The sequence below is a fragment of the Cucumis sativus genome, chromosome 4, assembly GCF_000004075.3.
Source record: "Cucumis sativus cultivar 9930 chromosome 4, Cucumber_9930_V3, whole genome shotgun sequence".
In the NCBI taxonomy this organism is placed as follows: Eukaryota; Viridiplantae; Streptophyta; class Magnoliopsida; order Cucurbitales; family Cucurbitaceae; genus Cucumis; species Cucumis sativus.
In genome coordinates, this window is record NC_026658.2 from 6,843,650 (window position 1) to 6,871,529 (window position 27,880).

The following is a 27,880-nucleotide window of genomic DNA, read 5'->3' on the forward strand; positions in this document are numbered from 1 at the left end:
TTAGAGAAAGATGAGAGAAAAGGGGAAACAAGAAAGCTCTTTTCTGATTTTTCTAAGGAAAAAATAAGAAAAAGAAAATTTTCATATAAGAGCCCTACCAACATTTCATACCCCATTTTGTCCTCAAACTTAACTACTTAAAGAGCAATCCAGAAACCTACGACCCCTCAAAATTGGTCTTTTTTGTGTCGTCGATTTTATGGAATAAATCTTTATTTCATTAATCATTTAGTAGAGGTACAGGCCAATATATAACCATAGAGAAATACACTGAATGAAATAATATCAAATAATATCTTCAGAATAATATCACCTAAGAATAATCTAATTACATTAATACCCTCCCTCAAACTCAAAGTTGAAATCACAAACTTGAGTTTGAGAACTAAGAAAAGAACCAGTAGATCTAGAATAGCGAAACAAAGAACTTTTGGGATAGAAACACACAAAGAACTTCTAGGCTAAAACAAACGCAAGAAGAGCGAAACAAAGAACTTTTGGGATAGAAACATAAATTCTCGTATAGAATCTATAACAGAACCTAGGAAGGACGAAACAAGAACTCCGGGGGCAAATGAAAGAGGAAAACTGAAGCAAAGTAGAATCAAAGTAAGACAAAAATAGGGTTTGAATTAGGCAGGAGCGTTTCGTCGGATTGGAACCTAACTAAACTAAAGCAAGTCAGAATCACACTGAACAAAAAATTTAGGCGAATAGAACGAAAACTGAACAGAGCTGAGAGGTTGAGCAGATAGAGGGCTTTGTGGCATTCTTCGCAAACAGAGAAGATGGGTTTCATGGCGGCAAGCTTCACGAACGGAGAGCGGGCAGAGCCGAACCTGGGCGTAGTCGTCTGTGAGTGGAGTGGAGCGAAGCGGTGGATCATGGATCTGAACAGAGATTCACCTTCTTTGTCAAGATTGGGAATCTTCAACCGAAAGGAGTCGTCTGGTACGATTAAGGGGCAGCGACAGTGGGTCGGTCTGATCTGGAACAGTATCGTTCGAAGGTGGACATGATTGATAGATCTAGGTGGAAGACGAAGTAAAACAGATCTGGAAGTCAAAGACACGACAAGATGCACGAACAAATCAATGGTTACAATGTGCGAACAGGTAGATCTAAGCGAGGACGAATTGAGAGACGAATCTGGGCCGAGAGTGCGACGAACAGTGTGGATGGAAGGAGCAGTGTGGCGACAGTCACAGCGAAATGAGTAGTGGTGACGACGACAGAATCAAAGACGAGGATTTTGATCTATGCGACAGAACTACTTGGAGGAATGATCTGTCTTGATTACTAATGGGCAGAGCAAACTACTTGGAGGAATGATTTGTATTGATGACTGATGGGTATGGCTCTACCTCCATCAATGAATCAACGGAGGCAGACGAACGGGAATGTGACGGCTAAAATACATGGAGACTAAAATCCTATAACTCTGACACCATGTTGATTTTATGGAATAAATTCTACTTCATTAATCATTTAGTAGAGGTACAAGCCTATATATAACTATAGAGAAATACACTTGAGGAAATAATATAAAATAATATCTCCAGAATAATCTAATTACATTAATATGTGTAATTTTTCGATATTCTTCCAAAAACTTGAATTGCTTCCTCAAATCAAGTACATGAATAATCAAACAATCAACTACTTAGAATAAACTACATCTAAATCAAATCAACATATATGCAAATTCAAATTCAACTCCACGAAACACGTTTATGAACTATGTTTTGTACAGTTTTGAGTTTTGCAAAGTTTAGGGGTAACAGGATCATTTTGACCTATTAATGTATGTACAATTTGAAGTAAACAAATTATCCCTTTGTTTAATAGTAGGAAGTACTATTATTGTCTCAGCCACAGTTGGTAATCTGATCCTTTGTCAACAAACTTCTGCCAGCTCCCATCCAAATGATTTTCCTTTGAGGGATTCCAATCAAAATGTCCAAGCTTCATTACCAGAGTATCTCCAACCTGTGCAACATATCCTTCATTGTTTGCATGGTATATCTTAACCGAGCTTCGACAATGGATTCCAGCACGTTGTCGAGCCTCAATTAACTCATTGATCATTTCACGAATCCCAAAATCATAAAAGTGGTCGTAGAAAATTGTAGGCTGCAACATGAAACACAAAGTCAACAAAATTAAACTTCAGAAAAGAGAGGATTGAAGACGGGGACATCTGACATGACTGCAAGCAGACTCTGAAAACTAAAATTACCGCATAAAGCTTTAAAAACAAGGAATAAACTTTGAAGGAAGACATAGCAAATGACAACTGATAACAATTTCATACCATTTTAACTTCATTGAAATAAGGTTGTTCGGCTGAGATGCTTAACAATTGATATAACAAATGAGAGGAGCAGGAAAGGACTTGGACTTCAATAGCCCATAGCCCACCCGCTTTGACTGATATTAGTCGACTAAAAATATATTAACTTCAAGTAATTGAATTTCATGCTTGCTAGAATTATTTATATCGATCAGTCATTAATTATCATTGTCTATTTTTCATTGCACTTAGGGGAAAGTTAAAGAGCTGTAGAATTTGAACAAAAGTAAATCAGTAAAACTTGGAGAAAATACTGTTAATTGCAACTTACATGGAAGAACATTATTCCAAAAGAAAAAGGAAGGTAAGTAGGTTGCGTCAGTAATGAACAAATGTGGGACATGTTTTCAAGAATAATTGTTTAGTTCATTGATATTTTACTAGGGGTACAAACCGTATTATAGTCAAAGAATAATACACTTATAGGAAGAAATATGCAAATAATTATAAGAATAATTTCATAATAATATCTCCTAAAAATACTCTAAATACATCAATACCCTCCCTCAAACTCAAGATTCTAAAATGAACTTGAGTTTGCTAAGAAAAGAATCAAATCAGTAGGTCTAGAGTAGAATCAGAAACCCACCGAGAACACAAAGAACTTCTAGGCTTACAAACCCATGAAGAACGAAACGAAAAACTTATGGGATAGAAACATAGATCCTCATATAGAGATCTATAACAGAACCTACAAAGAACGAAACAAGAGAACTCCTGAGCAATAACATAGACCTTGATAGAGAGATGGCAGAACGCAGAACGCAAAGTAAGGCATGAGGCAAAGGCCGGCAGTATCTGGAGCGAACAAATCAGAATTGAACAAAGACGAGCTGAACAGATCTTGAAGTAAATCAAAACCGGAGCAGATGGAAACGAGACCGGATCTGTGGGACAGAGCAGATGGGAACCAGAGCTGTGGTGGACAAATCTGAACCAAAACCGGTCGATAGTGGAGCAAATTGGAACCAGAGGCAGAAACCAAATTAGAGCAGGTCAGAATCGGACCGGATGGATTCGAAATCTGGAGGTAACCAGAACGAGAACTGAACTAGACAAAGCAGGGAGGCTTAGCGGATCTGAACAAAAACCGAATTGGGGCGTCGTTGGATCTGAGCTTCGATCTAAACTTCAAAGGCAAACACGAAGCATGGGTCTGAATGAAATCGGACAGATCTAGAACAGATTGGAGGCGGACTCGAGGATTTCAGGGTGTGGGGTTTTGTGAGTTTCGTTGGGACGGCGTACGAAGATGGAGCGACGGCAACAAAACACGGCGGTGAGCGGAGCCTCTCTGACGGCAGACAAAACCGAAACTCTTCGGCTGGGCATTTGGCTTCAACTGACAGAGGTTCAATCCGCTGCTTGGCTGACGGAAAAACAAGACGCCGGATGGAGAACTATGGAGGAGATGGTCGGGAAGCAAGGGCAGCTAACGCCGGTGAAAATGAAGAAGACGAGTGGGGTTTCTGGGGTTTGGATCGTGGCCAATTTGAGCGGCAAAGGGAAGGTGCGACGACAGCGGCAGCTAATGGGGGATGATTTTGCCTCCGTTGACGAATGATCAATGGAGGCAAAGATGGAACGAGAATGTGGAGGCTAGAATTCAATGACGCAAAAACCCCATAGCTCTGATACCATGTTGTTTTCAAGAATAATTCTCTATTTCATTGATATTTTACTAGAGGTAGAAACCTAATTATAGGCAAAGAACAATACACTTAAGAAAAGAATATGCAAATAATTATAAGAATAATTTTAGAATAATATCTCCTAAAAATACTTACTCTAAATACGACAATAACAAAAAGCTTAAAGGCCTTGTTTGATAACCATAGTCCTTTAATCTCTAAACTCCTTTAACCACACTTATCTATTTTTATCGGTGTTTCAAAAAAACCAAGCCAAATTTTGAATACTAAAATAAAGTAAATTTTATAAATTTGTTTTTGTTTTTATTTTTGGTTTCTGATTTAGAATTCGATGATTATGGAAAGATATTGAAAAGAAAATAGACTTTAATTTAGAAAAACCAAGAAAAAAAATTGAAATGGTTACCAAAGGACATAAGAATAAAAATATTGATCTCCTTAGCTGAGATAAGAGTATTTTCCTAACACTCCTCTACCAATATCTCTTTTTAGTCGTAATCATTCTCGCCCTCTATTTCTCCCCCTCTTCTTTTTTTTCTTCATTTTATAATCTACAATAGGAGGAATATCTAATAAATTTTGCACTACGAAAAAATAAACTATATTCTTAGGATTCAGTGATTAATAAGAACTTACCGTTCCAGGATGAGTCAAGATATATGCATATCCTTGAGCAAGTTTATCACGTGGAAATGGCCAGTGTCCCTGAAAAGAAACAACTAAAAAAATTCAATTTCTGCCTCTCCAAAATTACTACCACGTAAATCAACCAGAACTCAGTATGAAAATATTCTAACAATGAAGTTAAGGTTTAATTAAGGTGCTTCCAGAATGAAAATAATTAAATTATAGCAGCCGAGAAATGTTTGATGTAAAATGAGATCTTTGCAAGCCAAGAAATGTTTGATGGAAGATGAGATCTTTGCATGTTCCTTCATTCACAAATGAATCTATCAGAAAATACACTATTACATTATTTATTAACTTTTTGTTTAATAACCACGAGTGTCCAAGAAATATATGCACTAGACAATTCCCCCTGACTCTACAATAATGCATCTAACTTATGACCTTGAAAATCATTGGTTTATGGTTGGTCCCTTTGGCAATTAAACTCTTTTTATTGCAATTTTACACTAAAAGATGAATTTTTTTGGGGAGAAAGATTACACAAAAATTACATTATTGGAACTCCAACTTACAGGAAAATATAACCGAATAGAAAACAATTGAAAAAAAAAGCTAAAGTATAAGAATATAGCTCATGGGGGAATATAAAAAGAATAGTATCTAAGCCATTATAACGTATGAATCTTCAAAAGCTTAACATATGAATCTACAAAAGACAATTGAAAATTCGGACTAAAATGCAAGCTTGGAGAAGCTGTTGGCATCAAACAACGTGATTCTCTCTTAGCAGTTACTTCCACTGATAATATTTTACAACCAACATGGACGTATAAAATATTAGATTTGTACAGCCATTTGGATATGATTATCCATGAAAGAGAAACATGTACCATAATACGAATAATAAACTCTCAGTTTCAAACCTGTGTCGAGCCAGTGTCATGGTTTTCCAAGAAAGTGACAGCACGGGAAGGCCACCACCCCACTACTCCTGTTGGTTTTCCTTGTGGGTCTATCATCCTCCAATATTGGTTATGAAGTGCAGAATGCAGTATGCCCTGAGTGTGAGCGAGAACTTGATGTCAAGATTCTCAAGCAAAGAAAATACAACGGTAGGATCCCAATTATAAGAAGACGTTGAAAATATATTGTATTACGACATCAAGGAGAAATTATATTATTGATGGCCTTTTGAGATAGTCAGCTTTATCCCACAAGTAACAACAGTTATAGTATCCTACATTAAAATTCTATATTTACCAATTAATACTCTAACACACTTGTATATGAGAAAATATTTGACAAAGTATAGTTTTTGAAATTTTGCCATAATCTATTGCAAATGGGTTTACTCACTGTATTGTTATTCCGTCACTCCAAAATATATACCATAGTTCCACATCCAAAAAAGTAACAATAATAATAAAATCCATAAATTTTCTAGTCTGTCACCTGGTAATCTAAAGAAAGTGGCACTTGAATGTTTTATGGACCCACCTCGTCCACCAGTTTTTTCCTTCACTTTCTTCAAAATCAGAAATGGAATGTAAAGACCGAAGAATACCTTGGTGGTAACATCGAATGCAGAGGAAGTTCCACCCGTGGCATTGATCCAATTAACTATTCGTTGCCGATGAGCATCTAAACATATGAACAAGTTGAGAATAATTAGCTTAGAGTGAGGTAGGAGATCACAAAAACATGAAGTGAAAGTTTTTAGCACAAGCTTATAAATATTTACAAGCAAAATATAAATTAAAGGGGCATTTAAAAAAAAAAGTAAAATAAATTAAAATATTTACAAGCAAAATTTTGGATTCTATCAATGAATAGAAACTAATAGACTTCTATCACTGACTATCAATGCTGCTGATAGAAGCATGTCATTGTCTATTATCGATAAAATCTGAAATTTTGCTATAGCTTATAAATATTTTGTCAAATTTGCTATTTTTGACAATTCATTCAATTTTGCTATAGCTTATAAATATTTTGTCAAATTTGCTATTTTTGACAATTCCCCTGAATGAAACTTGGACACAGTGTCAACCATATAAAGTTTTTGTATTCACTGTTTTCTTAAATTTGTAGTAGATAAAGGAACCAGTGAATCTCATATGCACAATCTCTAAGTTGAATTGGTAGTTGTGGACCCATGCAACAACCCCTTGACTACAGTAATCATAGAGAACCTTTGATCTGTTCATTAGAATTGAGAACTGCATTAACGGTCCAAAAATGTAGAGCAAACTTACTACCTTGGTTATAACATAAATTCCCATGTTCATAAGCCAAACTGTCCCAGTATTCTCCAATAGCAAAAGCAGGATTTGAAGTCTCAATATATTCTTTAACATATGTACCTGAGAAACCCCTATAATACCAAAATAATAATAATTATGATAACAATCATGATCATACAGTGAACAGAGAATATTTCCTTTAAATTAGTATTTCATTTATTATTTACAAGAAACCATCTATACAGAAAAAAAGGGTCGAAAAAACTTACCTCACAAAATCAAGACGCCACCCATCAAAACCAATATCATTGCGAAGCCAATTTAGCCATTCTTTTATGTCCCTCCTCACGAAGTCCTGGGAGTGATCAATATTTGGTGCTGCATGGAAGATATCGCCTACAGCCCCAAACAAACAAAAAGTAGCATTGATAGCCAAACCAAAGCTTTTCATGGAACTGAATTGGCTAATTTCAGAATATGACTGACCAACGTATCTGCTCATTCTTATCTTTATGAGATAGCAAACTTATGCTGGTCGTAAGTCTTCTCATTGGAAGACTTTACACTAAATCAAGCATAATACAATTTTATAAAGATTCAGTATAAAACAACCGATCTTAAAATTTTGAAATGCTAACAAGTACAATGTTAGGATACTAACAATAATTTAGACCGAAAGGACTGTATAAATGGCTTAAACAGAGGCGGTACTCTGGTTTACTTTATTTATATATAAAGCCAAATGATCCAGATTCACAAGATGAAAAGAAATAACAAGAAACAACAAGGAAAAATGCAGAAAAGATCATACCAGCCTCTTGGTTTTAAGAGACCCTGGTGGCTGCTGCAGCCCTACCTCCTAAAAGTTAAAAATACCCTAGCTACTCCAACCTAATAATCCTATTTATAGACTCACATATTCCTCAGCCCAGTGGGCCCTACCACTCACGAACGTCCTTCCAATCATTTCTCCATAATAATTCCCTGTGCAGTTACTTTTCTACCCTTCCTCCTATAAGTATGGATAATTGGGGGTCTTACAATACCCCTCGGTTCCAAGTTCACCTTGTCCTCAAGGTGGAAGGTGGGAAACTGTTGATTCATTTGGTACACTGCTTCCCAGGTAGCCTCGTTCTCCGGTAGTTCTTTCCATTTCACCAACCACTCGTTGGCCCCAAGTCCTTATTCCATCGAATGCCCAGTACGGTTTCTGGTTGTAGCTGTAGTTCAAACTCTTCCGTTAGTACTGGTTGTTGGATTTGCACTACATGTGTTTTTCCCAATTTCAGTTTCAGTTGGGAAATATGGAAGACGTCATGAATGGAAGCTTCGGGTGGTAACTGCAGCCTATACGCCACTTCTCCAATTTCTTCAATTATGCGGTAAGGTCCATAGAATTTAGGGGCCAACTTCTCCGACCTCTTTCGTGCTAGAGAATGTTGCCTATAGGGTCGAAGCTTGAGATATACCTCATCTCCCACCTTGAACTTAAAGTTCCCTCCTCTTAGAGTCTGCCATTTTCTTCATTCGGTTCTGCGCCACGTTCAGGTTCTCCTTTAGAGCAATCAGTGCTAAATCCATCTCTTTCAGCATTAGTTCCACCTCATTGTGAGGAGTCTTGTGATTGCCGTATGATAGCAGCGGAGGAGGTGATCGTCCATATACAATCTGGAAGGGATTTGATCTTGAGGAGGCATGGAAAGTTGTATTTATACCATAGTTCTGCCCAGGGAATGAACTTATTCCACTTTGTCGGCTGCTCATTACAAAAACACCTCAGATAAGTTTCTACACAACGGTTTACTCTTTCAGTTTGTCCGTCCGTTTGAGGGTGGAATGCCGTACTTCTTTTTAGAAGGGTTCCCATGCTAGCAAATATTTCTTTCCAAAAGTTGCTTATGAAAATTTTATCCCTATCGGAAATGATTGACTTAGGTATTCCATGTCTACTCACTACCCGGTCAATAAACACTTCAGCCACTTGCCTTGCATTGAAAGGATGCCTCATGGTGATAAAATAGGAGTATTTGCTCAGCCTGTCCACAATTACCATTATTACATTCATACCTCCTGCTTTAGGTAGCCCTTCAATGAAGTCCATGGACCAGTCTTCCAAGATTCTTTCTGGAATTGGAATTGGCTGCAGAACTCCAGCTGGTTTAGTTGCTTCCAACTTATTTCTCTGGCAAACCTCGCATTCTTGCACATATTTTTTTACATCCGCCTTCATACCCTTCCAATACAATTCCCCACACATCCTTTTATACGTCCTTAAGAACCCGGAATGGCCTCCCAAAATGGAGTCATGAAATGTATGTAGTAAGGTGGGGATCAGAGTGGATTCTTTTGACAACACAATCCGCTTCTTATACCATAGGTTTCCATTCACCCATTGGAATTTACTAGGCTCATCAGGATTCTGTTTTAATTCTTCAATGATTGCCTTAAGCTCTTCATCTAACTCAACCTCTTTCTCTACCACCTCCATGTTGACAATACCCGTGGTGGACATACTCTTCATTTCCACTGGTTGTTCTATTCGGGAGAGGGCATCGGCTGCTTTGTTTTGTAGTCATACCCGAGGAGTTTAGTCAGCCACTTCTGGAATTGGGGTTGCACTTCCCTTTGCTCTAAAAGGAACTTGAGGGCCCTCTGATCTGAGATGATTGTAAACTTCCTTCCCAAGAGGTAATGTCTCCACTTCTGTACTGACAGAACCACAGCCATCAATTCCCTCTCATATATGGACTTGGTTTTTGCTCGGTTTGATAGTTTTTGACTGAAAAAAGCTATGGGATGGCCATTTTGAGATAGAACTGCCCCTAAAGCAATCCCCGACGCATCTGTTTCAATGATGAAAGGCAGGTTCCAATCCGGTAGAGCTAGTACGGGTAGGGTTGTCATGGCTAATTTCAGCTTATCAAACGCCTCTGTTGCTTCTTCCCCCCATAGGAATGAGTTCTTTTGTAATAATTTGGTCAGCGGTTCTGCCATCTCCCCATACCCTTTGACGAATCTTCTGTAGTAACCTGTCAACCCTAAGAACCCCCTCAATCCGGTTACATCTTTGGGTTGGGGCCAATTTACCATGTCCTTGATCTTGTCTCCATCAGCTTCAACCCCTCTACTGGATATTAAATGCCCCAAATACTGAATCTGTGAATGGGCTATTACGCATTTTTTTTTGTTAGCAACTAACTGGTTATCCCGCATTACTGCAAAAACCATGGCCAAATGCTTTTCGTGTTCTGTGAGATTCGTGCTGTATATCAATATATCATCAAAAAATACCAGTACACATCTCCTGAGGAAGGGTTTAAAGACCAGATTCATTAAAGATTGGAAAGTAGCTGGTGCGTTAGTGAGGCCGAACGGCATGACCAGAAACTCGTAGTGTCCTTCATGGGTTCTGAATGCTGTCTTTTCCACATCCTCCTCCTTCATCCGTATCTGATGATATCCAGATTTGAGATCCAGTTTTGAAAAAACAGTGGCCCCATGCAGTTCGTCTAGCAATTCCTCTATCACGGGTATTGGAAATTTATCCGATATGGTTACTTGATTTAATTTTCTGTAATCAACACAGAATCTCCACCCTCCGTCTTTCTTTCTTACCAGCAACACAGGACTCGAGTAAGGGCTGTGACTGGGTCGTATTATCCCAACTTGGAGCATTTCAGATATTAACTTCTCGATTTCTTCTTTTTGTGTGTGGCCATATTTGTAAGGTCTCACATTGATAGGTTTCTGGCCGGTTACCAGCAAAATACGATGGTCACACTCCCTTTTTGGTGGTAATCCCTTCGGTTCTTCGAATAAATCCGTGTACTGCTGGAGTAAGACTTGAATCATTGGAGATTCTTCCTCATCCCCCTTTACTCTCTGTACTTCATCCAATTCCCCATCTTCCTCTGCCTCATAGTTCTGCATTTCGAGTAAGAAGCCTTGGTCGTCCTCTTCCCATGTTTTTTCAATAGTTTTCAGAGAGCACTCTGCCCTAATAAGTGAAGGATCTCCTTTTAAGATAAACTGTTTTTTTCCCATCCGAAATGTCATGGTCAAGGATGGCCAGTGTATCTTCATGGTTCCCGTTGTGTTTAACCATTGCATCCCTAGAATCACATCTACACTCCCCAGTTCAATTGCTAAAAAATCAGCCACGATTGTGATCTCTTTAAGTTTTAGTTCTAACCTGTTACACACGCCTCTTCCTTGGCATCTTGTACCATCTCCGATAGTGACTCCAAACGGAGTATGATTCTCTAACTCCAGTCCCACTTCCTCCACAATTTTGTTGTGTATGAAATTGTGGGTGGCCCCACTGTCAATCAGTATCAATACTTCTTTCCCTTTAATTTCGCCTTTGATCTTCATCGTTCCTTTACTTGTTAGGCCATGTATTGCCTTTAACTCAATTTCGGTTCCCTCCTCCAGTGTAAGCTGATTCAACTCTAATACTTCTTCATTAGTTTCCTCTGTTCTGTCTTCGTCTTCCAGACTTTCTTCTTCATTCATGATAAACAGCATCAGCTCTCTTTTGTCCTTCATTTTGCATCGATGTCCAGGGGAGTACCTTTCATTGCATTTAAAACACAGACCCTTGTCAAGTCGTGCTCTGAATTCCGCATCCGATAAGCGTTTCACTGGTGGTTCACTCTTCTGGTAGTTGCCTTTAATGGGAATTGTCACCTGTTTCAAAGGAAACTCTGTTTTCCTGGTGATTCCCTTCTCCCCACCTTCTGGACCCTTGTTCGTGCTTCCTTCGCCTTTTTTGTAATTCCGTCCTCCCCCTTCTGCCTTGGACCATTGCAGGGCTAAATTTCTGTCGTTGACCAGCTGTGCCTCTCTCATACACTCCTCCAATGTTAGTGGATTGCGGCTCACGACTTCAGCTTGCAGGTTCGGCTCTAGCCCAGTCAGGAATGCATCCCTTAACACACTCTCTGTCATGTGGGGCAGGGGTGCTGAATAATTAACAAATTTCTTTACATAATCATTGTAGGAACCGTCTTGTTCAATCCTGATCAGTCTCGCCACTAAACTCTTCTGCCCTGTGTCTTTAAAAAAATCAAACATCCTTTCTTTTAGATCCTCCCACGACTCCACCTTCCTCCGATTGTGTGACCATCTGTACCAGTCTACCTCATCTTGTCCAAAGCTGACTACTGCTACCTTGACCTTTTCGGTCTCGGGTAGATTATTGATCTCAAAAAAATGCTCTGCCCTGTAAACCCAAGATTCCGGGTTTTCTCCCAAGAACATTGGCATCTCTAATTTCTTATATTTACTACGGTCACCCATGGTCAAGTTCCCTTCGTTATGAACATCGGTTTCCTCAGCTTTTCCCTTCAGTTTCATTACTGAACCGTCGAAGGTCCCAGATTCCTCCCTTCTTTTGTAGCTATGGTTCTCTCTTAGATCCTCAGCCATTCGTTCCATTGCTTTTTCGTGAACTGAATTGTACAGCTACTTTCTTGTATGTTTTCATATTTTACCATGTCTGAACAAGATTGTATGTCGTGGCATTTCCAATTGGGCCACCCGAACTTTAATTATATGAAATATTTGTTTCCCCATTTATTTTCTAAAATTGATCTCTTCTCTATCTTGTGATGTGTGTATCCGGGCAAAACAACATTGGGTTTAATTTCCCTCACAACCATATAAACCCACACAACCATTTACCCTTATCCATAGTGATGTCTGAGGTCCATCCAAGGTCACTACCACCTTTGGGAAACGGATCATTCCGAAGAAAATTTAAAATTTGAATGACTCTTGAATCTTCTTGATCTTGTTGATGACGAAAGGACTAATTTGGAAGAAGCAAAAGATCAACCAAGCACGCTTCCAACCAATGAAAATGGTAGAGAAAGGAATATCTTCTATTTGTAGATCATGGCTTTTACCAAAATCCATTTGAAAAACGAAAAAGAAAAAAAAAAGAACGGATAACCACAAAAATGGCATTAGTCATCCAGCTGCATGGCAGAGGCGATAGGCACGGGAAAGACAACAAAGGTAAGGAAAGTATATTCCAGTGAAATAAGTTGGGGATGGGCATGAGTTTTGGCAAGCAAGAGGTTATCAAGACTAGGTTGAAACAACAAGGAGGAGCAAAGAGGAAGTCAAAAATAGAAAGGGGAAGTCTGAGGTTTCAAAACTGCGCGGGGTGTATTTCAGTTATTCAATCAAGTGTTTCTTCACTAACAAGAAGTGGGGCAGGGCGAATGAAAAAAAGAAAAAGGGTAAAAGATCAGGATCTAGGGCTTAGGGCATGACAGCCAACGATAGAGATCAACAACCTAGGTGGTTAAAGATAGTGGCAATTGTCGGTAATATCTAGGGTGGTTGTAGGCTGAACAAAGAAGTAGTTAGGCTTTTCGGATACTAACTAGTTCTCTACACAAAATATCAGGTAATAGCATTTGAAGTTCAATCAAGAGATAAAAGCTAAGAATTACCACTTGAAGGATTTCCTCGACCCTGAAAATTTGGATCATCACAAACAATTGCTTCAGGCCCCCAAGTAAGCTTACCACCGAAAATGTTCCAAACCCCACTGGGACTCTGAAACCAGCAAGAGCACTAAGTTATATTTGGGCAACTACTCTGAGGCGCACCAAAAGGTCTGTTGGCATCATTGCAAAGTTCTGCATGCTTTTAATCAGTAATAGACTGCAGATACATGATATAAGGGTTATTCAACGCAGCCTTTGAAACAGTAACGTGAACAAATATATCTCACAACTTTCAAAAGAAACCAATAACTAAAATTGAGGAGAAAAAGGGTCAGTCCAGGCATTGAAACGATGTATTCAATCAAGAAAGATAAAACTTTTAAGACTGTTTAGTCCCTTTTGGGGGGTAGATTCCAAATACCAACAGTTCAAGTTCCAGAAAGCAAACCATGTACAACTCTTCTACTAACTTAACATATATGATCTTATTAACATAAAGGAAAAAGGAGCTAAAAGTCAAAGTATTGAGCTATGAAACAGAAACAGAGGGGACCTGCTTGTGTGCACATCTATGATTGAGTACAACATCACCGAGGGCCTGGAGGCAAATTCAAATAATATTAGTCAACAGAAGGGGGGAATTGAACACAAAGAAAACAAAGCATAGATCATTCTTTATACATAATCAGCTATGAACTTTACAACATAATAAAAACTACACTGTATAACTAACGTGTGGGAGTTGCACACCTTCCTAGAATTATGCATTCACAATTGGTGGTCGGTCTCGTCTAATAGAGTTCTATATCATAGAATTTGCAAATTTCTGATATAGCATAATTTTATTTCCTTAATATAGGATCCTTTTACAAAATATATACGTACGTACACACAGACATATATTCTTAATACAGGTTAATAATATGTGTAAGTATTCTCCATTGGCAGATTTTGGCACAGCACTCCAAAAAGAAAATAAAAGACCGAATCTTCTGTAAGTTTCCTTTTCAATGATATCTTGAAAATTTAGTGTATCTTTCTGAGAGTTTAACACCAATCTCGGGTGAAACAGGTTAACATATAAAATTATACAAACGTGCACTTTCTTCAATTTCTAATATTCCAGGTTTAAGAAGTAATTGTACTAAGGTATTTGTGTCATCTTTTGTACCCTTGTTTATTTCCTCTTTTGTCGATGCTTATTCTAGCCTATAAATATTCGGCATTCTTTTGTGACTGAGAGAAATATACAAAAGACTTGTATCGTGGTTTTTTCTCCCTGAACTAGGGTTTTTCACGTACATCCAGTGTTATTCTTTCTTCTCCTTTTAGTAATTTTTATATGGTATCTATTGAAAGTAGAGATAAAGACACACAACGACTTACATGGAAACCCAAGTACCAGGAGAAAAAACCACAATATATTGTTCTTATTATTTTCTAATGAATTACAAAGGTACAATGAGGGAGATTAAATAGAATACACAAGGGCAAAACTTGAAACTTGGAGGAGTAAGAAGCATTGCTGAGGTCGAGTACTTGAAACTTGGAGTAAGAAGCATTGCTGAAAGAATTGCTGAGGTCGAGTACAGGGCTATGAGTTCAGGAGAATGTGAGGAAATTTGGCTCCATAAATTTTTTTCTGATCTTCATCAGAATAGTGTGATACCAATGAAATTATTATATTATAACAAGGCATCCATTAGCATCGTCAACAATCTGGTTGAACATGATAGGACTAAACATATTGAGATTGATCGACACTTCGTCCAATAAAGATTGAACAATGGTAGCATATGCATTCCGTACATTCCTTCGAGCTAACAAGTTGTTGATGTTCTCACCAATGGACTTCTCAGACAAAACTTTGACTTTTGTGTTAGCAAGTTGGGTCTCATTGATATCTACGTCCCAACTTGAGGGGAGGGTTAGATTTAGTGGGGTTGGCCTAAGGGAAGATTTGACTTAATTTTTTTTCCTCTTTTTATTCCTCACTGTAAACTACACAGAGATGTTTTCACCTGTGGCAAAGTTAAACACAGTCAGGATTCTTCAGTCCATCGCAGTCAACAGTGGGTGCTCTCTTCATCAACTTGATGTAAAAAATGTCTTCCTAAATGATAATTTAGAAGAAGTGTACGTGAGTTTCCCTCTAAGCTTTGAGATCCAATTTAACCATCAAATGTGTAAACTTCAAAAATCTCCATCACTTGAAACATTCTCCCAAGGCTTGGTTCGAGTGACTCACCACATTTGTTAAATCCCAAGGTTACACCTAGGGACACTCTAATCATACGTTGTTTACGAAGAGAACTACATCAAGGAAAGCTATTGTGTTGATTGTTTACATCAATGATATTAACTTATTAGAGGATGATACTACTAAGATTACTAGGCTAAAAAGGAAGATGGGAGACAAGTTTGAGATTAAAGACCTAGGGAATCTAAAGTACACCTTAGGATGGAGGTTGCACGATCAATGGAAGGAATCTTGGATTAACAGAAGAAATATACACTTACCTATAGGAAACAGGTATGACTAGATGTCATCCGACAGATATTGAGAAAGTTGATTTACCTATCCCATACTAGACCAAATATCTCCTTCGTAGTTAGTACAATGAGTCATTTTTTTTTTTTTTTTTTGAAATGGAGACAAGCTTCTTGATTAATAAAGGAAAATGAGACTAAAGCTCATGTACAAGAGAATTATACAAAGAGCAAAAAGTGAAGACAAACAACCAAACAAACTGCCCAAAGACGACCTCGGCCAAAACAAGGAAAAACGACCAAAACAAAACAAACGCAAAGAACAAGCTAAAAAGGCGAAAACCAACAGAAAAAAATGAAGATAAAACAGAACCAAAACGAAGAGAAACAAATACAAAGCGTAACAAAAAACCTTCTCAAAAGGAAACCATTAGGATCTAGAGACTAGCAAAAAGAAGCAACCGGTGAACTCAAAGCTAACTTGCCAAAGGAGACCAAAACTAGAAGAGGAACAAAAAAATCTTTCATAATATCAGCATCAGCAAAAGGTTGTATATCCTATACAACGCCTTAACACACAATGTTGAATCTTCAAATTGATGTTCCAATTGAAAACTCATCCCCATTCATGAAGAAGTACTAAAGATATATACCAAAATATTTCTCCCATAGGCCACTTTAATAGACTTCACCACCTTTTTCAACCATAACTTGATTCATGAAGAAACAAATAATCTGATAGAATAAGCTTGAGAAATATTAGAAGAGCAACCATAGTTTCTGGCAATGAAGACTTCTAAAGATGAGTTGCACAAAACATTAATATTTTCGCCTTCTGAACTAAATACTTCTTGGCTGTTACGATGAAAAGCCAGCAATACTTTACCATAGGAACCACGAGCAAACCTTTTCTGTAGGGATGGCTGCACTTTTAAATTAGGCCAGAATAATTCCACATTCACTGACTATTGACATCAACTCTTTAGGCAAATCTGGTGGAAAATTATTTGGGAGAAAACCTTCCTCATTAAACAAAACAATTAAGTCTCTCCCTTCGAATTCTGAATCCAATTTAGGGTTCAACTTCACTAAGATCAACTGAATCTTCATTGCTAACACTGATAGGAGAGAAAATTTCCGGCTGGACTTTAGGACTTAAGTCAGCTTTACAAGAGGAGCTTGCTGACAAGATGTCTTTGCAATAGAGGTGGAGGATTTTGATGTGTCGAGACACTTTGAAGGAGAAGAGCTATTTACTGACTTGCAAAAATGCTCAGGGACTTGGATTTTAGAGCTGTAAACTTCCAAGAGGTCTGGGTTGTTGACAGAAACTGAATGTTTGATGGTGTTATTCTGAAAAGAGTCCAAAGGGGGAATTTTAAGGTCGCAAACCAACATTTAATTCAGATTTTAGCAGGACAGTCCACACTTTGTTGAAGGAGGTTTACTTGCGGATATAGTGTTTAAGAATTTTTGGAATAAGAGAGGACTGGCACCCTTGGAACGGTTGAAGAAACCAACTTCTGAGGAAAGAAGGCCCCCTGTTTTAACAGAAAAAGAAGAATCTGAATCTGAAACATATTGCAACGAATTTTGCAATAAATCCGCTGAATTGTCCTCTAAAATGCTTGGGCAAAAATCGTTATAACTCAAGGATTTATTTAAGTGGACCCCTTTTTCTTTATTCCTTTCATTTAAAGATTCAAAAGAGGACTTTTCGGCTACTGGGTTATTAAAACCAGAAACGTTTTTACATGCAAAATTTTCAAAATAGTAGACGTTGGAGGCTGCCTAGGACCCACTAAATTAATACACAGCTGTCTTCTGCATCTTTTTCTCTCTTCTTTAATAGGATCTCTTCATTTTCTGGCTGATTAAATGCTTTAATAACATTGGCCTTCGTGATGATTAATGACTTTTTGGCACTCTTGTTTCTAGAAACAACATTAATATTATCTTTAATGCTGCAAATATGTGACTGTTGGAATCCTTCGAGTGACTTTTCAAATGGAATACAATTAAAAGATGTCTCCTTTGGCGGGAAAACTAAGGCTCTCCTAAATGGTGATTCTGATTTTGAACGTCTTTTGAAATTCTCTGACTTCCATTTGATTTCTGCTATCTGATTACCGACGGAACTGCCAATAACCGGAGGATGAGGAGGAGACTTCCCAGAATCTGATGATGCTTTGCATTTCCGGTGAGTTGATGTCGACCTCTGATGAAGGTGATTGAGCAACCTTTCAGACAACTTATGAGGGTTCCTTTGCGTGCTTGGGATGGAGTTCGCAGGAAGAATTAATTCAAAATTGGAGCTAATCGAAACTTCCTCAAAACCTTCATTCTTCATGACTTGATTTATTCTGACAATATCTACTGGATTAGAAAATTCATAAGTAGAAAAATTACCTTGTACTTTGCTGGGTAGATTAAAAACAGAAATATCCCCAAAATTCAAAAAAATGTTTCCTCTTCTTTCATCAGAAATCTCAATAGTTGCGGGAATGAAACCACACTTATTCTCCTTCACTTGAATCTTGGCTTCTGAGACATCAAGGAAGTTGATAGTTTCAGCTGCAATATTTTCTAATCCTCCAAAATGAGCTCCAATCACTTCAAAAGTTTTATTACACCAATAATCAAGAGGTAAATTTTTTATTGAAATCCACCCTCCATAGCCTTTCAAATATAGTGGTCTTCCATGGATGAGATTATTCCACTTTTCAAACTTTAAATGAAAGGCACCAAAACATTGCCATTTGCCTCGACTTTCAATGAACTCCTTCAAAGGACCACGTTCCAATTCAATCAAAGCATTGTCTGCAAATAAAGGGTTGATGATAACTTTTGAATCGAAAAAGAGTTCTAATGCTTCATTAATTTTTACCCAACTATCAAATTCAAAAAGTTTTGAAACAACCCAAAGATTATCAAAATCTGCTTTGAAGACTTCTGAATTCTTAATCACCCAAAATTTGCTTGAACTCTGTGATGCAATATCGGAGAAGGAGATCTTGGAAGTCTCATTTGATTCTGCTTTCTTCGTAAAGCTTCATTTCATACTATTAGTTGGCTGCTTCATAATGGTGTTGAACTTAGTTTGGAAGGAGAACCAGATTTTGTATTCAAGAATGTCCTTGAAGTCTTCCAACATTTTTCCAAATCTTTTCCACTCCTGTTTATCTTCACCAATAGGTATTCTAATAAAAGATCTCCCTCCAGTACTAGGCCATGAAATGCATCTCAGAATCCACCCACTTTTGGTTCTGAATTCGGAAGTTACAACCCTTCCACACTCAATTTTTTCTTTCTTATAGAAATACTCTTCTTCAGATTTCTTATTCAAATCTTTCACCATATCAATGAACCATCAATTTGATCCCGTCCTTTTTCCTTTTTGTCATCTTCAATCCAACCCAAGGACATCCTTTCCTTGTCCACCGCCTAATGCTGCTTCTTAAGACAGGGTACTTAGAGGTGTGAAGCCTTCGTTTCATCCTTCTCCTTGGTCGCCCGGCCAATCAAACTCAAGGACAAGCATCAGGGCTTCCTTTCCCTGGCTCGACTCTTCGACTCTTTTGCTTTCTAGCTCATCGGGTTTGGCTTCACCAACCTGGGTATTGTGCTCGCCTTCCTTCTAAGTCGAGCCATCCGCGCTAAAGAGAAACTCTCTTACCAACGGGCTCCTAAGGCATATGATGAGAAGTCATGGCTAGCACGCCATGTAAGACTACAAAGTAACTCTGTCTTCCCTCCTTAACTAAGCTACAATACCTCAGAACCAACATTCGCATGGCTCCAATGTCTAACAACTCGAGGAGGAGAAAACTTAAAACATAAGTCAAACGGACTTAGTGAATGAGGGGTTTTAAAATTCCTTTTAGGAAAGCACACAGAATTACAAATAATAAGGTCAAATCGCATCAAATAAATCATAGCACATCAAACCACCACAATCAAATAAATCGCCATCACAACAAGCGTCACAAACACCGCATGTTTAAACCATTTCACAAACAAGCTCAACTCTGAGACATGGGATTCTCCTCTCACGTAGACCTGGGATTTGCACTCAACCAGTATCATGCGAGTTACCTGAAACTTCCATCAGCGTCCCGTCACATTCACTTTCTCAGACCTGGGAGTCACACTCCACCAACGTCTCATCGCCAACTTGCTTAGACTTGGGATTCTCCCTTCGCCAAGACCCAAAATTCACACTCAACTAGCGTCATGTGAGTTACCTGGGACTTCCACCAGTGTCTATTATCAAGAACACATCACAGCTCGCCTCGACCAGGGATTCTCCCCTCACCTAGACTTGGGATTCACACTCATCCAACATCACGCGAGTTACCTGGGATTCACACCAGCATCTTACGATAGATCAACCACACCACAGCACACAAACCACACCACTAATAACACGGGAGTATTAGCACATAGCTTACTCCTGTCACAGAATATCACAGTATACAAGGTATCTCATAAACATAATCATAAGTTATGAAGAATACTTACAACACCACGTTTAAAAAACAATCCTTTTTAAATCGAAGATCATGAATACAAACGTTTTCCTTTCTCAAGCCATTATTCGATAATCGTATACAAGCATAGAAAAACATTCAACCATCACAACGGTTTAAAATCACGTTTGAAAACTGATTTGTCATTTATAGACGTTTATCCAATAAAAGAATCATTCACAAAAGAATACTCATACATAGGAAACGATTATAAATCACATTTAGCACTCACAAAACAGTACTTATAAATTGTATTTTTATCATTCATAGGAGATATTTAGCCTCAACTCCTTCCTTCTTGGCTTCCGACTTGCTCCTCTCGTCTAACGATTCCTCCAGCTGGTCGTTTAGGGTTCAAAACTTTCTCCTCACTTTCATCAGAAATCTAGCGCCTCCGAACAAAAATTCCCTTTTCCTGTGGCTTTCGATCCTATTTATAGTGGTCTTTCACCTCCAAGGGCCACTTCCACGCTTTACACGTCACCTTACTAACACACCGTGCCATGCCGTCAACCCGAACTCGACACATAGTCTAACCGTCAGCGGCGATTTGACTTTTCCTTAAGGCGCACAGTTTATCTCCTCGAGAAGCCAAACTCTTAAATCGTCCGACTGTCTTTTTCTCTTCCTGAAAAGTCACCGTCGTTTCCTTTCCTACAGCGAGTTGTCAAGTCACTTGACAAGAAATTTACTTCCTCGCCTCATTCTCTTGGGTGCAGATACTTCTTCTTGCAATATCCTACTAAATGCCTAACTCTTTGGCATTCAACACATGCTTCCTTCTCATCAGTTGTTCTTAACGCGTCACTCACCTTCACGTGAGCGAACCTTTGACTTGCCCTTTTCTTTTTACATCGCCTATTATCCGTCCGCATCCTTTCTCACAGGTCAGCGCCTCACAAAACACATGGAAGCTATGAACCGTATCCTAAGATATTTGAGAACTACTCCAGGAAAAGGTTTTAATTTTCAAGAAGACCAACAAAAAGTGCATTGAAGCCTATACCAACTCAGATTCGACACAATCAGTGGCTAACAAAAAGTCTACTTTAAGATACTATACCTTTATGTAGGGGAACCTTGTAACTTGGAGAAGTAAGAAGCAGGGGGTTGTTGCTAGGAGTAGTGCAAAAGCATAATACCGAGCTATGAGTTTGGGAATTTGTGAAGAGATTTGGTTACATAAGGCCCTATCTAACATTCACCAGGACTGTGAGTTACCTATGAAGCTATTCTGTGATAACGAAGCGGCTATAAGCATAGCTAATAACCTCGTTAAAACATGATAGAACCAAACATGTGGAGATTGATAGACACTTCATTAAGGAGACACTTGACAGTGGCAGTATCTGTATTCCATATGTTGATTTTATGGAATTAATCTCTATTTCATTAATTATTTAGAAGAGGTACAAGCCTGTATATAACCATAGAGAAATAGACTTAAGGAAATAATATCTCCAGAATAATATCACCTAAGAATAATATAATTATATTAATACCCTCCCTCAAACTCAAGGTTGAAATCACAAACTTGAGTTTGCTAAAAACTAAGAAAAGAAACAACAGATCTAGAATAGAATAAAAAAACCCGAAGAACAAACACACAAAGAACTTCTAGGCTAAAACAAACCCACGAAGAGCGAAACAAAGAACTTATGGGATGGAAACATAGATCCTCATATAGAGATCTATAACAAAACCTAGGAAGGACGAAACAAGAACTTCGGAGGCAAAACGAAGAGCAAAACTGAAGCAAAGTAGAATCAAAGCAGGACGAAAACAGGGTCTGAATTGGGCAGGAGCGTTTCGTCGGATCAGAATGGAACCGAACGAACTAAACTAGTGCAAGTCACTAAACGGGAAATCTGGGGTGAACAGAACGAAAACTGAACAGAGCTGAGAGGTTGAGTGGATAGAGGCGGCGTTCTTCACAAAAATAGAAGATGGGTTTCATGGCGGCGAGCTTCACGAACGGAGAGCGGACGGAGCTGAACCTGTGCGTCGTCGTCTGTGAATGGAGCTGAGCAGTGGATCATGGATCTGGACAAAGATTTACCTTTTTCATCAGGATTGGGAGTCTTCAACCAAAAGGAGTCGTCTGGTACGAGTAAGGAGCGGCGACAGCGGATCGGTCTGATCTGGAACAGTATGGTTCAAAGGCAGAAGACAAAATAAGACACGGATCTAGAAGTCGGAGACACGAACAGAGGTGCGCGAACAAATCGGTGGTTACAATGTGCGAACAGGTAGATCTGAACGAGGACGAATGGTGACACGGATCTGGGTGCGAGAGTGCGACGAACTGTGTGGATGGAAGGAGCAGTGGTGGCGGCAGTCGCGGCGGAAGGAGTAGTGGCGGCGGAATCAGAGACGAGGATTTTGATCTATGCGATAGAGCGGACTACTTGGAGGAATCATCTATATTGATTACTGATGGGTATGGCTCTGCCTTCGTCAACGAATCAACGGAGGCAGACGAACGGGGATGTGACGGCTAGAATACAAGGAGACTAAAACCTATAGCTTTGATACCATGTTGATTTTATGGAATTAATCTCTATTTCATTAATTATTTAGTACAGGTACAAGCCTATAGATAACCATGAAAAAATACACCTAAGGAAATTATATCTCCAGAATAATATCACCTAAGAATAATCTAATTATATTAATACCATACATTCCATTAAATCAACAAATTGTTGATGTTCTTACTAAATGGTTACTCAGGCAGAATTTCGACTCATGTATTAGCAAGTAGGGTCTGGTTGACATCTACGCCCCAACTTGAAGGGGAGTGAGAAATAATTGTACTAAGGGTATTTGTGTAATCTTTTATACCCTTGTTTATTTCCTTTTTTTGTCAAGGCTTATTATGGCCTATAAATATTCCATCCCTTGTATTCTTCTGTGAATAAGAGAAATATACAAAAGACTCGTATCGTTGTTTTCTCTCCCAGAACTAAGGTTTTCCACGTACACCTAATGTTATTCTTTCTTCTTCTCCTTTTATTAATTTTTATATCATGGATAATTGAAACAAATAGAGGAGTTAAATAAATATGCAATACATAGGAAAAGTTTCAGACCACGGCATACCAGAAGATCTTGAGAATGAAATTCTTCTATACAGTACTTGAGTTCCTCCACTGTTCCGTAAGATGAGTTCAGATTATATAGGTCAGATGGCATATAACCTGCAAAATATACACCACTGTTTGTAAATTTTAACGAAATTGGATTTTTAAGAAAAGGAAAATATTCCCCACTGTGTTCAGTACTTGAAATTATCCCACGTGAACCAAATTGAGGAAAAAAGAGTCTAGAAGTGTTGAAGAATAGAAGAAGAGCTTATTGATATTATCTTCCCCCATAGACTATATAAAATAAAAATGACATGGAACAAACCTTGTGGAGCAACAGACTCCGTCGGTGGTGGGAGCCACACTGCTGTTATTCCAGACTGAGATAAATCAGATGCTTTAGCAGCTAACTCCAGGTACCAGCGTCTTCTCCAGCTTTCCCAGTTGAAACCTTGAAACTTCGAGAGGAACCCATAAACAATCATCAGTTAATGTTGGTGCACATATTATATAACTGAAAAAATAATAGGTTTTCAATGGGGAACATTTAACGATAAAGCACTGAAAAAAAGAAAATTCCTACAAGATTCTAACATCATTTATATTTGACGTGGCATGAGGAAGATTAACACACTCTTAGAAGGTTTTCTAACTGCTTAAGACATGATAATGACATCTCTGTACAAGACACCGTTCCCGTTGTTTTTATCCAAACAGTAGTTGTTTCCCAGTTGGAACTACATTCCTAGCACACTCAACTTCCTCACAGTTACTTCCTGTAAAGATACTACAAATATATCTTTATATATATATTGTTTTACCTCAACAGATACAATATAAAATTCCAGAACCAGACAATATAGAACTTAGAAGTAACTTGAAAATTCCAGTTCACAGCAGAACAGCAATCAACGTCAAAATGACAACCAAAACGTAAAAGGTAATCACAATACTATAAACCTAAAATCAAGACCCAACAATTAAAACCTGAACCCCTCTGCCTTTCTCCCTCGCAAGGGAATGCAGCCTCTTCTTCTTTTCTTCCAGACCCCTTTCTCTCTCTCCATCGTCTTCTATTTATCCTAACTAACTAGTGGGTCCCACAGAGGGCTGGTCTCGCTCTTATTCCTCTCCCGGTGTTCCACGTGAAATTCTGTTTTTCCTAGAATGCTTATCATCCCTACTTACATGGTTTACCAACTTGTCAAACCCCTTCGCTAGAGCACTGTTTAGCCTCTTAGTCCAAGGCCAGCCCAAGACATGTTATACCCTCTAAACTTTAGTACGGTGTGATGTGACACCTATCCCTTACTAAAGAACGAGAGATCAACTACAACAAAATCAATCACCAAAGTCATTTATATTAAACATGAGTAAGTGTGATGCAACCATGAAACATTACAAAATCCTGATAAACTCAAGTTGAACAAATTCTGAAACAATAAACCTTATTATTTCCAAATTATTTTTTTGAGTTTGAACAACTAATAATTTAATTATGTAAATCAGAGTAAAATACATCTGTTTGCTGATATCATTAGTGATAACTAACCACAATCTCGTGTCCAGTTCCAGTTCCTGGTTCTGCATCAGTCGACAAGAGTTAAATGTTAGATGAATACCATTAAAATTTTCTTGATTACATTAAAAGGAAAAATTATAAAGCCAGCTAACCTAATTTTGTTTGATCAGGCGTCCTCTGCCATTGTATGGTCTTTCGTTGCAGCGCACGTTCAAGAGCCTTTCTCTTCTTTTCTATTGTTTCTTTCTCAATAACATGCTCAATTAGTGTATCCCCTACTTTTGGCTTTTCTTGAGCAATTGACCATACTTCCTCAAGTTTGGGCAAGTCCAATGATCTAAACTTTGATACTGAAATTTCAGTTACATCAATCTTTCTAGGAGGAAACTTGGGACGAATTGTTCCGATTCTTCTAGCCATCCATTGAGGTATCTCTCTTCGAGGACCATCGCTCAAGAGTTTCCACTTTTGTGACTCATCATCTGTTAGGAGGTCTATCCGCCCACCATTGACAATATAAGCTGCATCTTCATTATCTTTACCCATGGTTCTTTCCTTCAATAAAAATGACTCAGCCATATCAGCCCGTTGTTGCCACATCTTTGTTCCAGCTTCTGATGCCCTCAATAATCTTTGCAGTGCTTCACATCTTCTCATATATGCGCTGTCTTTTGAGTGTGCAGTTTCTTTGGCAGCTTGAATGGCAGACTTAATACCTTCAAGTTCAGCCTTGAAAACTTTGGAAGCAGCTTTCTTCTTGTCTGCTACATCTTTCTTGATTTTCTCCATCATCAATTTAATTTCTCCTTCCTGTTGATTGATCTTTTCCCTGCTCAACTCCTGAAATTCGACCAATACTTTCTCAGCATTTTTGGCTCGAATTTCTGATGCAGTTGCTTGTGCTCGGGCTTGCTCCAGTTCCAATTTGAGGTTATTGACATTACTTCTTGCAAGTGATAAGTGAGATTCCAATTCATTGATGACACCTTTCAACTTAATATTTTCTGATTGGATAGAGGCAATCTCATCTAAAGGATATACCTCATCAGTAAATGTAGCCATAGCCTTCTTTGCATGAGCACTAGCTTTTTCAGCCACATCCAAAGCCTTCTCAATAGCTATTTTGGATTGTTCTAGAAATGACAGCATTGAACCTTCAGTAGCATCCCTGATCTGTTTTTCAATTTCATAAGACGTCTCAATAGCAGAAGTTTCTGCAACTGATACTCTATATTGAGCATCTTCCAATATGTGCGAGGTGGCCTGCTGGAAGGCAATTGCGGCTAACTTTTCAACTTGCACTGCAAGATCAATAGCATCCTGCTTCGCAAGAACCAGCTTAGACTCCAAAGCAAACTTCTCACCTACTGATTCCTCGAGTTTTTTATTAAAGAGTGATCTGGCCCCCTCAAGTTCTGAAACTGCCAATTCCTTGTCATGCAATATAGTAGCAACATATTCTTTTTGTTTAGCCTCATAGCGAGCCAACCTCTCAAGTAGTTGATCTCTCTCTTTCTCTACTGCTTCTTGTCTTGTTTGAGACTCCAAAAGCGCTTTTTTAACTGCAAGAATTTCATCCTCTCCAGTCTCTAATACTTCACTTCTTCCAGTTGAAAAGCCATCAGCATCATTTACCAAATCTGTTAAATGATCATTTGAATTATCCTGTCATAAAAGACAAAACAAAGATCCATAAGTAAAGATGCAGTTGAATACATTAGTTAAATTCCAATCTTCATACCAGGAAATGTTCTAGCCTGGCATTTCCATGTTACAAGAGTAATTTAAAAAAATAAGATTTAAATAAGAACTGATATGATCATTCATAAAACATTGTTTAATCAGAGCAGCAAGCTTGCAGATTTAAATAATGAAAATATAAAGAATGTGAGTTCTAAAGATCCTACCCGACTAGAAAAGGCAACAGTTTTTGGTTTAGACTGCAAGTTTTCAATGTATGAGACTTTCCTGCATTAACACAACCCATTTGATCGTAATCGAACAGAAAGGAGGATAGAAAAAGCAGTGGAGAAAACAAAAATCTCAACCCCCATTTTTTTCCGGAGGAAAAGACATTCAGGCAGAGTAAAAGTACTAGTACCAGGTCCTGGTAGATGAAACTGCAGTTAAACGGAGATGGCAATGTGATGACCGCCTGCCATATGAAGATCTCGAAGTGATAATAGGGCAACGCGGGGAGATTTCAATTGCCGCATCAAGTAATGGGAATGGACCCATTACTCCCAACAGAAAGGAAAACTGAATTATAGATTTGAAATTAATCAAAGTTAAGGACGAGATACATAATTTATGCCTAACTGTTCACTGGCACTGGTACGAATGATATTACTGAAATCGCAAAAGAAAACAACTGAATGCGAACAATTGAATCCCCGATTATAATAAATTCAACAAACGAAATAGAAACGATCTTGGGAGTGGAGAAGTGAGTAATCTGATGATAATGAAGGGTAATTGGAAGGTGTAGAAGTAAAAAGGGAAGACAGAACAAGTATAAGAAGATTGAAAACCTGAATTGAATGGCGAAATCAGAAGGAGAAACGGAGTTGCATTCTTCAGATGTGGAAGTTGAAAATGTAATGAAGAAAAAAGGAGAAGGAATGGCGGGGAGAGGACACCTTTTTATATGCCCAAAAAGCTTAATTAAATTCGTTGGAAACTTGCTTTCTTGTGACTTAGAACAAGAAAGCATTGTCACATGTAAGTTTTAACAAAGCATTTCAATGAACAAAAGAAAAAAAGGGGGAAAGTATGGTCTCCTTCATTTCGTTTTACTATCCTACTTCTTTTATCTTGGGATCGAAGTCGATTTTCTTACATCATCAAACTCGAACCGATCATAATCAGTATAGTAAGGGTCGATCAATTCTGTTGGGTCGATCGATTTAACACT

General features: G+C 38.3%; 1 protein-coding gene across 1 annotated transcript; it reads right to left on the reverse strand.

Moving 5' to 3' along the window:
• Nucleotides 1-1,553: 1,553 nt before the first annotated feature.
• LOC101217339 lies at nt 1,554-27,654 on the reverse strand. Its single transcript, XM_004137128.3, has 15 exons — nt 27,498-27,654; nt 27,068-27,225; nt 26,874-26,934; nt 25,119-26,631; nt 24,997-25,028; nt 23,770-23,902; nt 23,461-23,558; nt 13,893-13,937; nt 13,343-13,448; nt 7,148-7,274; nt 6,894-7,009; nt 6,200-6,276; nt 5,559-5,693; nt 4,642-4,710; nt 1,554-2,133 (listed from the first exon to the last, which is right to left on the reverse strand). Exons 2-15 carry the CDS (start codon nt 27,202-27,204, stop codon nt 1,861-1,863), a joined length of 2,922 nt encoding a protein of 973 aa, XP_004137176.1. The 5' UTR covers nt 27,205-27,225; nt 27,498-27,654; the 3' UTR covers nt 1,554-1,860.
• Between the last annotated feature and the right edge of the window lie 226 nt (nt 27,655-27,880).

Bases quoted from the DNA above. Each gene is read 5' to 3' on its own strand.
- LOC101217339 (XM_004137128.3), bottom strand. From the start codon at position 27,204: ATGGGTCCATTCCCATTACTTGATGCGGCAATTGAAATCTCCCCGCGT. The intron at 7,275-13,342 runs GTAATTCTTAGC...TTGGGGCTGTAG, and splicing joins TCGAGGAAATCCTTCAAGTG to GCGATATCTTCCATGCAGCA. The intron at 7,010-7,147 runs GTAAGTTTTTTC...TTGGTATTATAG, and splicing joins TGGCGTCTTGATTTTGTGAG to GGGTTTCTCAGGTACATATG.